The sequence below is a fragment of the Caloenas nicobarica genome, chromosome 1, assembly GCF_036013445.1.
Source record: "Caloenas nicobarica isolate bCalNic1 chromosome 1, bCalNic1.hap1, whole genome shotgun sequence".
Lineage (NCBI taxonomy): Eukaryota > Metazoa > Chordata > Aves > Columbiformes > Columbidae > Caloenas > Caloenas nicobarica.
Genome location: NC_088245.1, coordinates 97,723,498 through 97,736,448, shown reverse-complemented (window position 1 = coordinate 97,736,448; position 12,951 = coordinate 97,723,498). Strand labels below are relative to the sequence as shown.

The following is a 12,951-nucleotide window of genomic DNA, read 5'->3' as shown; positions in this document are numbered from 1 at the left end:
GTCCTCTTTCAAAGTGGCAGTTGCACTTGAAAGATATCTCTGTTCTTCTGGAAACCCATAAATCTTTCTTACATGCTGCATCCAGTCTTAAGAGTTTTTGGCATTTCTAGTGCTGAAAAATTGAGTTTAGAATTATACGTGTCTGTCTTCAAATTTAAAATTCACTTGAATCCTGACACAGGACAAATTCAAATATTTGGATGAAATTTATTTATCACAGGCAGTCTCTCCTGTGTGAGTGACTGTCATGTAAAAGCAAACAAAAAAAGTTCATAGCTGTATGAGATCATTACTTCAAGTTGCTTCTCTCTGCCCAGTCTTTCAAAACATTTAAGTTTAATTATAGCTTTACATAAGTCATCTGAACAGTTCATTCTCTTAACAGGTGGTCAGTCTGGGAGGAAATTAGATATTGATATAGAGGAGATAGTTTTCCTTTTTTCCTTCGTGATGCTTGGGAACTCATCTTACATTTTTGAGAACCTCTCCATATGCCCTACACTTATTCTGTCAGCAAGAAATAAGCTTAAAGACAGAAGTACGTATGGGCTTACTTCATTACAAAACGATTAATGCAGTTCATCCAGTGAACTAGTTTATCCAATGGCAGACCTAGTCAATGACTGCACAGAATTTTCCAGCAAGCAGTGTTATGAGAAAAATTAGATGGCTGAGTCTTGCAAATTTAGAGGCTTCATACACACAACTGTCTTGGAAAATTGGAAGTTAGGCAACTTAAGTAGTTGCATTGATTCGAGAAGGTATCAGTTAAGTGTGCTTGTTGTTTACAGCAGTCCACAACAAATGGTTACTAAATTTAATGTTCTAACTGTGGCAGAATATGTAAATAGCTCTCTCATGCTGGATTGGATTAGTGTGGTGCTCTCATCTTCAAGTTAGCCAGATTGTACAAATGTCTTGGTAGGTAAGATTAGTTTGTATTCTGCAAACAACAGATACAACTTAAAATGGGTCTATAGAAAGCTAGCCACTGATCAACAGATGTGTTCTGGTACTTCATGTTAAATGTGCTCCTTTTGCATAGCAATCGCTATTCTATATAAAAAAAATAAGGAGCTAGAAACCATAAGAGCCACCCATGTACCATTCCTTGACCACAGGTTCTTGCAGTGATAATGGGCTCTTAGGGCTTTGGGGTTATATGCTTAAATAACTTTGTGCATACTGCTTAGTTTTGTTTCATGTGGAACTAGCTTTACCTCTTTGTTCTATGCAGATCTTACTAGAAACTGGCTGATTTCAGGCAACAAATCAGATGAGCTGGAAGACTACAAGGAGACTTTCACAACATTTGTAGAAATCTACATACCAGGAAAATGTAGGGAAAGACCTTATGAGTAGGTGATGAGGGAAAACATTGCAAAATATCTATAAAATGGAGTTATAAATGTGCCTACAATGAACAAGGTTCAACTGGGCCTTCTCAACGTTATCTGGACAAAACAAGGCTTGTAGAGTTTATGAAATGGCTTGACTTGATCTGTTTTTAGAATTAAGTAGAACCAGGAGAACAGTTTCTTAATAGTTTTTTTTCTTCATAAGATAGATTTGTATTGATAAACAGTTAATATTCTAGAGTTTGTAAATATTTCTACTAGATATGATCATCACTGATATACGTAATCCTCATCCTTGTGGTATACTTCATTGACTAAGAAATAAAGAAACTATCTGAAATCGGGTAATGCTGAAAGCACTTGATGAGCTAGATTTTTCTTCCTTCTATCTACTAATAGTCTTCATGAATAGTCACCATTTACAGCAAATACTACTTAAAAGCCTTTTTTTGTAACTTAAGATTTTAAACAAAAAAATCACTAATTTTGTTGTCTTACTTGCTGCTAACACACTAAGGAACACCTTGTAGAATTTTGACTACATGCGTATTTATCAAGTAACAAATTTAAGCTTAATATTTTAGAAAGATCTTCTAGAATGTTTAAAAAAAAATTCACATAAAGACTTTTGGTGATGGAGAATGGAGGAAATTGCTAGTCATAGAATCCTAGAATAGTTTGGGTTGGAAGGGACCTTCAAAGGTCATCTAGTCCAACCCCCTGCAACAAGCAGGGACATCTTCAACTAGATCAGGTTGCTCAGAGCCCCGTCCAGCCTGGCCTGGAATGTCTCCAGGGATGGGGCATCTCCCACCTCTCTGGGCAACTGGGGCCAGTATTTTACCACCCTTATTGTAAAAAATTTCTTATCCCAGAATGTCCTGAGTTGGAAGGGACCAAGTGTACTGTTGCTGTTCCAGCAATGTATTTTTGTTGTTACACCTCTGCAAGTTGTCTCATTACTGAAGTCTTATTTCATCATGTGCAGTGGTGGGCCCTCTAGTTGTCATACTGGAAGCTAAAGTTCAGTTTGTTGCTGGTGACCAGCTTCTGGGCCCTGCCTTCTTTCTGTGCTTTGTCCTTTACCACTGTACTTTGCTTGCAAGTTTGGAAGTGTGTGGGTGGGTTGGTTGGTTGGTTTGTTTGTTTTCCTTTAGCTCTGTAGAAACCAGTGTTGTTTCTATTGCCTATCCATTTCCTATACCAGCAATGATTTCATACTGATTGACCAACAAGAAGATAGTCAGTTCAAGAGTAAGTCTCTATAGGGGTTCTACCAGAAATCCCATTGTTGGTTGGTGAATTACAGTTTGCAGTCTTACTGACTGACTTGTAGAACAAGGTCTGTATCTTAAGCTTCCTGATTTGTTGGCTTTGCTTTCAGATCCTCAGGGAGGGAGGTCTCAAGTGTATAAGCAAGAAGCTGTCCTGCAGCTGTCACTGACTCAGAATTATTGTCTTGTGATTTCAGGGACTAAATTACATGTCATGTTAGCTTGTGATGGTGGAATTGAAGTAGTGGTTGTACTTTCCTACACCAATCATTCTAGTTCTGGAAATGAAGAAATTCCAAGATATAAATGTGGTTTTGAAAGGATTAATTGAAAATTCAGTTCATGTCAAAATGATCAAGTACTGAACAGCTAGTGCAATGTTTAAATAAGTTGCTGGACAGTTATAGAACATTGTCATTCATGTTCTTCATACCAGATTACTCTGTCAACTAGTAAATTAAGGTGACACAAGGTAAATAATGGCAATCTAGAAATTACTAAATATCCAAAATGGCCTGTGTGACTTTGAAAAGTTGCATAACATTAGACTCCATTATAAAACCTGCTCTCTCCCGCAGGAAAATCTTAGTGGCATTCTGAATCAGCCTGAACTAATTCTTCATCTCAACCTATTCTGCTATTCAGAGGCTTACCTTGGTAAATTACAAATGTGAATGTTGTGGACTTTAGCTTCCTTTGTGGATAAACTGTGTTCATCTAAAAATGCAAAATCCCAGCATCTTATTAGAGCAAGTGTGAATTTAATTTATATAATCCATACAAGATATTTTACTTGTCTTTCTCTGTTCAATAGCAGCCTCAGCTCGGGGCTACCTGCTTTTCATGATCTGATGAATAAGGTCATCTGAAGATCATGAATGGTAAATTGGTTCCGTCTGTAGGGCACCATTACAACAACCTGTTTCTGTTAAAACTCTGTTTATCAGTTTACATTTTATTTTTGTATAGCATAATGTTTTCCTAAGATGGCAGAGAATATGAGAATTGTTCTGAAAGGAATATAAACCATCCATTAGCTGCCAGGCTTCAGTTTTATAGTATCTAGTGTTGATGCTTGCTGAAGCTAGTCTGCCAGATGCAGTGAGCAATGTCAAAAGGCCCATGCGATGTCTTTGGAGTCCAGGCAGTGTAACCATAGCAAGGTGACATGTATGTTATCTTCCTTATAATCTGATAACAGCCCATGGCATGATGTACATACATGGCATTCTTTTGGTAATGTGCAGAGAATCTGATCAGCCCATTCTTCCTAGGCTACCCATATGACATATATCTCACATCTAACTGCTGTCTTTTTATTCACCATCTTGCCTCCTAAAAATTCTGGATTCTTCCAGCAACTGTGGAAAGAACCTCCAGGCATTGCACTAATCCAAGAGTACTGGAAAACATAAGCAGTCATTAGAGAAGGTGTGTATATGCAAGACTTCCAGGTTTTTTATTTGTCTGTGTGTTCTACAGGGGAGGCATTGCGTCTTCCAAGAAAAAAAAAATATGCATCTAGACCCAGGTTCACATGAACTTCCTTTCAAGGCCAAAGGAATCGGTGTCTCCCTGTGAATTTAGATTTCTTAACTACACAGTTACAACAGGTAGCAGTTCGTAGTTGTAGCACACCATACTCAAAACACTGTCAATAACTATAAAGCAATCAGTTTAGGTAGCTGGTAGTGGGGTGAGAGCATAATAACTTGATTCCTTCTGTGATCTAGACATTGTAAACTTTGTCTCCCTTGGGTTTTGTCAGTGTACTGCTGAAAAGGGGTGACTCATCCAAAGGGGAGTTAGGGATGCATAGTAATACTTCATTATTCTGTTCAGCTTACAAGTGCATTGTCCTCTTGTTCTCATCCCATACAGAGCAGTTAGAAATGGGAAGCCACTAGCAAGAAGCAAGTTAGATAAGTGTCTGAAGAACTGAGAAAACTGATTATTTGGGACCCCATTAAATCCCTTTCCTTATGCATCAGTATAAGGATGGATAGGTTTCAGCCTTGTGCATCCTTATTTCAGGATAGAGTCAGGGGGGTTGGGAAATTAAAATAAAAATCAATATTTGTGAATTCAGTATTGAAAAATCAGTATCAGTGGGTTTCTTCCCTACTCCCAAGTGGGTTACCTTGTCAATAGATATTGATTGCTTAGGCACTTACATGGATAAAAAGCAGATTTTTCTTTGCTACTTCAAATTTATTCTTGTATTTTCCCATTCTCTAGACTTTTTGTGTTTTATAGTACCTGCTCTACTAAAATTCAAGGTCAGTAAATCTTGCTGTGTACTGTCATCTCCTGAAAAGGGAATGTTTTGTTTATTGCTCATAATAATGTAAAATAACACACTTGGACAGCTGAGACTTAAGTCCATTGCTATAAAGAGGTTTTCCTCTGCAAGGGCCTTTTTGAAGACTTGAGAGGGAGTTTTAGAATTCTTTCTGAAGAGAAGCACTATAATTCTTCATTCATTTGTTTAGACTATGTCAACATTGGATGCTGCTATATATAGTGTTAAGCTGGAAGCTACCAAACCTGCCTAAGTTGTGTTTTCTCACTTTGTAGGTCATAAAATCAAATCTCACTGAGATGAACATTGCCTTCTAATCTTTCTACTAGTTTTTCACTCAGTGCCTTGAGAGCTGCTGTTAGAACAATGATCCACAGGCTACCACTGGTCTGCAGCAGTAAATTAAAGACCTGCAGACTAATGTAAATAACGCACCTAATCAATGAGCATTTTGTTTACTGAAGTGCAATGTTACTTGCATCTACTATTATGCAACATGTTTTGCAGAAATTGAATTAGGTTTATTAGAAGTTCAGTCTGTGGAGCTTTAGACTAAGGCATTAGGAACCAATTAATTATCAAAAGCCCAATATTTATGCAAATAATGGGGCATACCTAGTTCCAGCATCTTTCAGTAAATGGAAGGCCAGGTATAGACTATCTGGTCAAGAAATAACTCTTGATAATATTAAATAATGGTGATCGTCTAGTCACAATCTTTTGTGAAGATTGAGGGGAAAAAGAGAAGTCAGCATTCCAGGGTTCTTCGTATTGTTTGCTTGTTTTCTTAAAGCAGCAGTTCTTTGCTAGACTCATTTGTCTTCTGATATATTTATGTAATTTCTTCTTTGGTTTTCCTTCCTCGCAGTAGCTGTGTTCTACTCAGCATTGTTAGATGCTTGGCGTCTTTTATACATATATATATATATATATATATTAAAAATACCTGAACTATTTGACTGTAGTAGTAGTGCCTTTTTTCCACTGTAAACATCTGAAATATATCTCTAGTACTAAATTAGTCATGCTGTTTCATCTTTTTTCTATATTGGTAATGATGCTACTTAGTTATCTTCATTGCTCTTTTCTGCCTTATTCTAGTTGCACAAGCCTTTAGCTGACTGTTCTGGAGATAGGAAAGTTCTCTCTCCACAGTTAGCCCAGGAGCTCTTTAATTCCTGCAGCATCTCAGGCTGAGGGATTCTGTGGGGTTGCACGCTGTTGCCATCGGGCTCACTCATTGTGCCTTATTTAAACCGTCATCAAAGACCAAACAGGCTTTCTGTCATCTTGGTTCACATGCTACTGGGTTGAGGACTGGACCCCAGCAACTAAAGATTTTGTATGACTGAATATGTCTTATTACATATATTATTATTAATTACTAATATATACTATATATATTAGTAATTAATATACACATATTCCCTATAATCTATTAAGACTTTACATCTACTGTCAGCGTATGCTTCTGACAAGAAATTGCATTTTTGTAGGCAAATGCTTAAGGTTTTTTCAGGTATTCTTCAAGTTTCTATTTCTTCTACATTACCCAAACTATTAGTGATCCTCATCTTTGTCTCCCTCGAATACTTTTGTATTAAAGCCACATAAATATTACACTGCTATTGTGTATGTTCAGATCTCTGAAGTGGTAAACTGTTTAGCCAGAGTCCCTTGAGTCAGATCCATTCATAGTGTGTATCTTTAGCTTTGGAAGGAAGCTCTGAGCATGCACCTTCCCCTCTGTTTATCCAGCTAATAATAAGCTGCCAGGATACTTGAACAGCTCCATGGCTGTCATCCAGCCCTTCACCCAGGAAAGGATTTTGCCATAGCTTTCACTGGAGAGAATTCAGATATAGGATAAATGTAACACTATACCTGAACGCTCCTAGTTCAATCTGGATGGAAGCTGACTTTCCCTTTCCCCTGGGGCTGATTCATGACTGAAAAGGTTAAAACACGTCTTAGGGGGTTCTTAACCACATTGCTTTACAAATGCTTGTATCCCCTCAAACATGGCAATACAAAACCCTTTTCCGTTCAGATGGTGAAAAGGAGGTGATTTATAGCTGCCAGTGTAATTACCTTTCACATCGTATTGCAACTAGATGCTCAATTGCATGTAGATTCTTCATATATTGCAGCCTGTGAACTATACTGCATACAGGTATGTAAACAACTGCTAGGTTTGAAACCAGCCTAGCGACAATAGTGCTGAAACAATATTAGTCTAACAATGCGATTGACTTAACATCTTCCTCAGGCAGTGAAGTAGTATTATGACCAAAAACCACAGAATATTCAAAATACCGAACATAATATGCTGGTTAAGTGATGATGGACTCTGAGCTCCATTTGAAGAAAAAAATAAAAAGGGAAATCTGCAACTTTTTCCAAAGTGGAGACTGGAACACTGATTTCTTACTGATGTTCCTTCAGCAGGTTCAGAGGAACTGGAGCTCTAGGTCAGCTCTCCCTGTGGCAGTCAGTCATCTTAATGACATGCTACAGCCACCTCAAAGAAGGCTGTGAACAAGGCAGTGAATGTGAGTGCATCCCCTAGTGAAAAGGGGTGAAAATAGAAAGCAATTTAGGTGAGAAGATATCTTTCCTTACTTTAAAGTACAGCCTATTTTGCTGAACCTGAAATGCAATCTGCCTTGCAATACAACCTTCCTGACCTTCCCCAAACATCTTGGTCTGGAATGGGCATCTGTTGCCAGAGCAGGATTCTTCTCCTACTCTTAACACCTCACTCCTTCGTCTCAAGTTCCAGGCATGTGCTCTTGGGTGCTGCACACCCAGCTCCCTGCTGGCTTCCCTGTCGCCCCACAGTTATCATAGGTTGGTTGATTTGATCTTCCTACAAGATGGTGAGTGACAGCCAGTTTTGCTCAATGCAGTTTGATCGTCTGGTCATGCCAACCACAACATGTCTGACTCTTGCCTTGTCAATTCCTTTCTTGTTCTCCAGCTTCCGAAAGAAATAAATATCTTCATAACGAGTTGCAATAAAGAAGCCCGGGGGGAGTGAAACTGGATACTAAATTAAAAACAAGAAAACAGGCTTTTTGTCATCATTCAATGTGTGATAAACCAAAAAGGTTCCAATTAAGACAAATCATGTTTCACTAGTACTCTTCCATTAACATTTAATTTCACTAGTACTCTTTCCTTAACATTACGAGCATATTTACTGTGGGATTTTAATATATTGTTACATGACAGAATGGCTATTAATGGATGAATAGGGCTAAATATTCTAGGTAACACAGCATAGGGGTAAAATAATGCTGTCCAGTAAGAGAAACCTTGAACTTCGTGGTGGAAGAGTTGTTTTAATGTTTCTTGGGCTATGTATATCTTTGTGTAACCAAGAAAGTGGCCTTATTTGAAGCATGAAGAATGAAAACAGAGTAAGACTGACCAGGTCTTTCCCTTTATGCTGTTAGTAATGAAACTTGTCCACGACAAGTTACAGACTTGTAATGTACTGACATCTTAGAGAATTTGGGAGTGCTAAGAGTATTCACAGCTTGGACTGGAATAGCAAGAGTTGCCATACTCATAGCTTCAATTGTGATATTTGAAAAAAACTTCATCAAAATAGCAGCATTTCCTAAAGATTGCTATGGGAAAGGAATACTCATTTAAAATGTAAAAACTTCACCACTTACCAATTAATGTACCTAAAACCATAGAGGAGGAAGGGCAGAAGGTCACTTTAATTTCCACGAAAGCTTATCAGATTTTTTTTTTCCAGGAAGAAGATTGCTGTGAACTAAAACATGGCCTCACCCCCCATAAAATGTATTTGAGATTCAGTAAACTGAAAATAGAGTAGTAGCTGACTCTAGCACTACTGAAATGTGACACGTATGTGGTCTAGTATGTTAGTGTTTATAAAACTCCTGTTTAAGGAAAAAAAAAATGTATCCTGTCAACTTTTTTTCAGATTTTCTTACATCATTGGTATTTCTAATATAGTTTTACTTTGAACCATGATTTGAAGCAGCACTTTGTTATGGTAACGTTTGCCTCATTTCTGCTACTGCTTTCTGCCTTAGCATTTGAATGATTAGATTCTTGAGATGAAGTAAATTAGATCTAAATGAATGTAAAAAAACCAACCAAACAAAAAACCCCCCACAAACCAACAACAAAACAAAACAAAAAAACCCCACAACTATTTTGTGAAACTATGTGAGCTGCTCTGACTACAGCTTTTTTCTGTCGTTGCTTTCATTTCCCCAGTGTAATAGGGTTCCTGCTAAAGGACTGAAGAGTTTAAAAGGAATTTAATTGCTGTGTAATTTGAAAGCCTTATGCTTCGTGAGGTACTTCATTGAAGCTAGACAGTGAGTGTTTTGTGACAGAAGGAAAAGCTGAGGGGGATGGGGAGGAGGAGGAGGAAGCTTACAGAATGACCAGGGCTGGCTTCTCTGCATTCCTGTAAGGCTTGCGTTTTTAAAATTGGAAGCTGCTTTTATAGATGCTTCTCCAAACAGGTTTGTTTTTTTCCGTACTGTCCCATTTAGACTTTGGAATGCATGTACAAAAGGGCAGGCCCCCGAAGTGACTTTCCAATCTGTTTTTGCGATTCCAGCCAAGTTCCCTTTAATGTATGGAGCAGGCAAAGTTGAGCTGACTCTCTTGTAATATCACAGAACTCGGGTGCAGCTGCTGCTTTAAGTGGCACCGGGCGATAATACAACAGCTCTGCTATTTACTGGGACTCAAGTGCCTGGACTGGCACACAGAGACATTATATGAAATCCGAAAGCATGAGGATAAAGGAGATTTCTTTGCGGCAAGATCCCGACCTAAGAAAGGAGTTGGCATTGCTAGCTCGAGGATGTGATTTCGTTTTACCTTCTAGATTCAAGAAGAGACTGAAAGCTTTTCAGCAAGTCCAGGTTTGTCTTTCAGTTCTTATGCCATTAAGTTATTGTTGTCAATTGTACCTTCACAGCCACGCAAATTTCAGGAAATACATGCAAGTTCTTCATCAGCTAGCAGGATTTCGATAGTCTGTTCCACATATGATGATTTTTTTGGTGTGTTTTAGAAGACTGTGCAGGAAGTTTTCTGCAAACAAAAAATGAGTTTACTGAAGCATGTAGCATAGATAAAGTACGATGTTTGCACAGAGGCATATGCAGTGGAAAGTTGGCATGCTTAATGCTATTAGGCTTTTAAAGACACTTTTCCTTAATCTGCATCATTGTAATCTGCATGCATTTCCCAAGGGCTTTTCATTTGCCTTTTGCTGAAACTGGGTACATAAAATATACTGAAATAGGCTGTAACTATACTAACTCAAACATTATGTTAAAAGGTGCTTTCATGCTTACATGATGACTCTGAATTCCTCTAGATCATGTTTATTTTGGACTTTGTATTTGGATGAGATCAGTTGTTGCTACACGGTTTGCACATGTCCCTCTTTGCTGTTTTGCAGCAATGAGTTAAATCCACCATTTTAAAGTGAGCTCATAATTGAAAATAGAAGCATTTGAAACATGTAATTAGTAGGAAAACTACTTACAGAGTAAATGTTCAAAGAGATATTTTGGGAGGGAGAAAAAGCATGCAACTGTCTTATTGGAGAAACTGAAAGTTGTAATTTGCTCCAACACACTTAACTTTAAGGCTTTTGGTGGCGTATGAAAGTATTCACTTTGTCCTTACCTCACCTTCACATCTAATTCATGTACTAAAAGTATATCAGTGATAATATATGTGACTGATTTTTTTACTCTTTTTCTAAATCAAGGAGAGTTTAGCAGTTAAATAAAAGTTGAATTACGTTCAGATTTCTGGGTTTTAAAATCATTCTAAATGTCGACAACTACTTAAATTTGAATTCAGTGCAGTAGTGTCCCTTTCAGGTGACCTTCAAGAGAGGACCATAGAGCCTTATAACCCTAAAAATGTGTTAGCCTTCTGTCTTCTACATTATTGTTTTAAATTTGTTTCAGCTGAGCTATATAAGCAATGTTTTACTCCTTTGTGCAAAGCAGAATCCAAGTACTGACCCTGTTGTTTTATGCCATTCAGCATAAACTTGTGAATGAAAGGATTTTATGACTTGAATCTTTTGTGGAGAACCGGAGACAGAGGAGGAAACTTGTTGACTAGAGATAACAGGAAAAGAAAAATATTATCTTAGCTACCTAAAAGTAGCAGTATCAATTAATATTTAGACATCTCAGAGCATGAGACAAGTTTAGTCATGGCATCCTGTTGTAAACAAACAACTGTTACCTTGTGTGGTGCCCCTTAACTTGATCTGCTTTCCATCAAGTGGTAGTTGGATCACTTGCACTTTTGCAGGGCTTTTTATGTTGAGCTAGAAGACATCTCAATGTAGTATGGTAATGCGTATCTACTAGCAACTAAGTGCTTTAGTAAACAGCTTGTCTAATCTGTAGGGTTTTTTCTGGTTTTAGCATGCTGCTGGCTATAAACTGACAATGCGAACATATATGTTTCATTTTCCACTTCTTGGGTAAATAGCAATTGTAGAATAATGTATGTTAAACCACATAACTATATTACAGACAAAACTCTGTGGGCAAAACAGACTTAATAGGAATATAAAACTAAACTCTCGTGTCTGTCTTTGTTCAATTTGGTATAAAGTATTTTACCTGACGTTCCTTTTTTTAATGGTACTTCGCTTCAACTTCATGATTTTTAAGGAGATCTTAACAAACAAAATATGAGTGCTGATAACTGTTGATATAGAAGACGATGGACATTCTTTACCTGACGCTCTGTATTAGTGTTAATTTCAAGTTGTCCTTGTGGGTTAGGTGCCTGTCAAAGAATAGCTATTTATTATCTACATAATCAATCAAGAAATTTCATGTTGAAATTAAAGGCTGCTTAGAGCTTTTGTAGAATAACTTGAAAAATTTTCTCATTTCAGTTGCTAAGCTTCATTGTCATTGGAGTTTACAACCTCCTATACCACTGGAATATTCTCTTTCAGACAGAGCAGTTCATGACTGATGTAAAATCAAAGTGAAAACCAAGCAGAAGTGAAAACCAATCTGTTTTTCTGTACTTGTACTACACTCTTACAATTTTTCATATCCATGTAGTTTCTATAACTTCCTCAACAAATGGCAGATTCTCCTCAAGAGGTTTATTGCTATTAAAGCTACTCCTTTAAAATAAAATATGAGTAATGGTGGTGGATGGTGAGAGAACATGTGGCTCGACACCTGTTCTGAGGTGAGTTGGAGTGAGTAGGCCTTCCACAGGTTTTAGGAATTCTGAGGCAGTGGCTTTTTGCATAGAGCCATGTAAGTAATCTGTGTAGGTAATCCCTGTGTTTTGGGAGGAGTGGAGTTTGGTGAAAGTCTTTAAATAGACAGCCAGTAGTGAGCTGGGTGGAGCAGGCTGTTTCTCAGTGGTTGCATTTATTAATGAAAATCAATAAAACTGAGCACAATAGGGCTTTCTGGAAAGATCAGTTTCTCAAAAGTTATGTAAAACAATACACAACTGTTGAAATGTTCTCTCTTACTTCGGGGAACTGAATGTTTTGAATACATAACTGCATAAAACTCAGTAGAACTTCAGTCTGTCTTCTGCTGTTGTTGCTTGTAAGAAAGACCTTACTTAGTTAATTTAACACCTATGGAATATAGTGAAAGCAGCACTTGAAAAGGCACAGTGTCCATCTTGCTCATCAGTTTATCTGAAACTTTGGAGAGAGAAGAAACTATCACTGTGTCAAACGTACTGCCAAGTTAAAGATGTGAACTGAAAGGCTTATTACTGGCTGATAGCTGAGCAGAGTGTTTTAGCCCACAGCTGGTGACATCCCTGCCTGTCAGAGACGGAATATAAGCAGCATCATTACCCAGGCTATGTGAGGAAAATGTCTGAAGCTGGAACCAAAATGATAACAGAATAAAATACATCTGTGTACAGTGGCACAGTTATACCCATGTAGCTTTGTGTTAGCTAAACTAGGAAAACAGGTATTTTTTTTTTT

At 37.6% G+C, this 12,951-nt stretch overlaps 1 protein-coding gene across 2 annotated transcripts in view; it reads left to right on the top strand.

Moving 5' to 3' along the window:
• Window positions 1–12,951, top strand: part of PPP2R3B (protein phosphatase 2 regulatory subunit B''beta) — a 54,502-nt gene that overhangs the window by 5,966 nt on the left and 35,585 nt on the right. The window contains exon 1 of one of the 2 annotated variants that reach the window (XM_065627273.1): window positions 9,550–9,856. The exons of the other annotated variant lie outside the window; for it this stretch is intronic. Within the exon in view, the coding sequence (XP_065483345.1) occupies window positions 9,710–9,856 (147 nt within the window). The 5' untranslated portion in view covers window positions 9,550–9,709. Of the gene's footprint in view, window positions 1–9,549; window positions 9,857–12,951 lie in introns of those variants that run through there. 2 annotated transcript variants of the gene reach the window in all.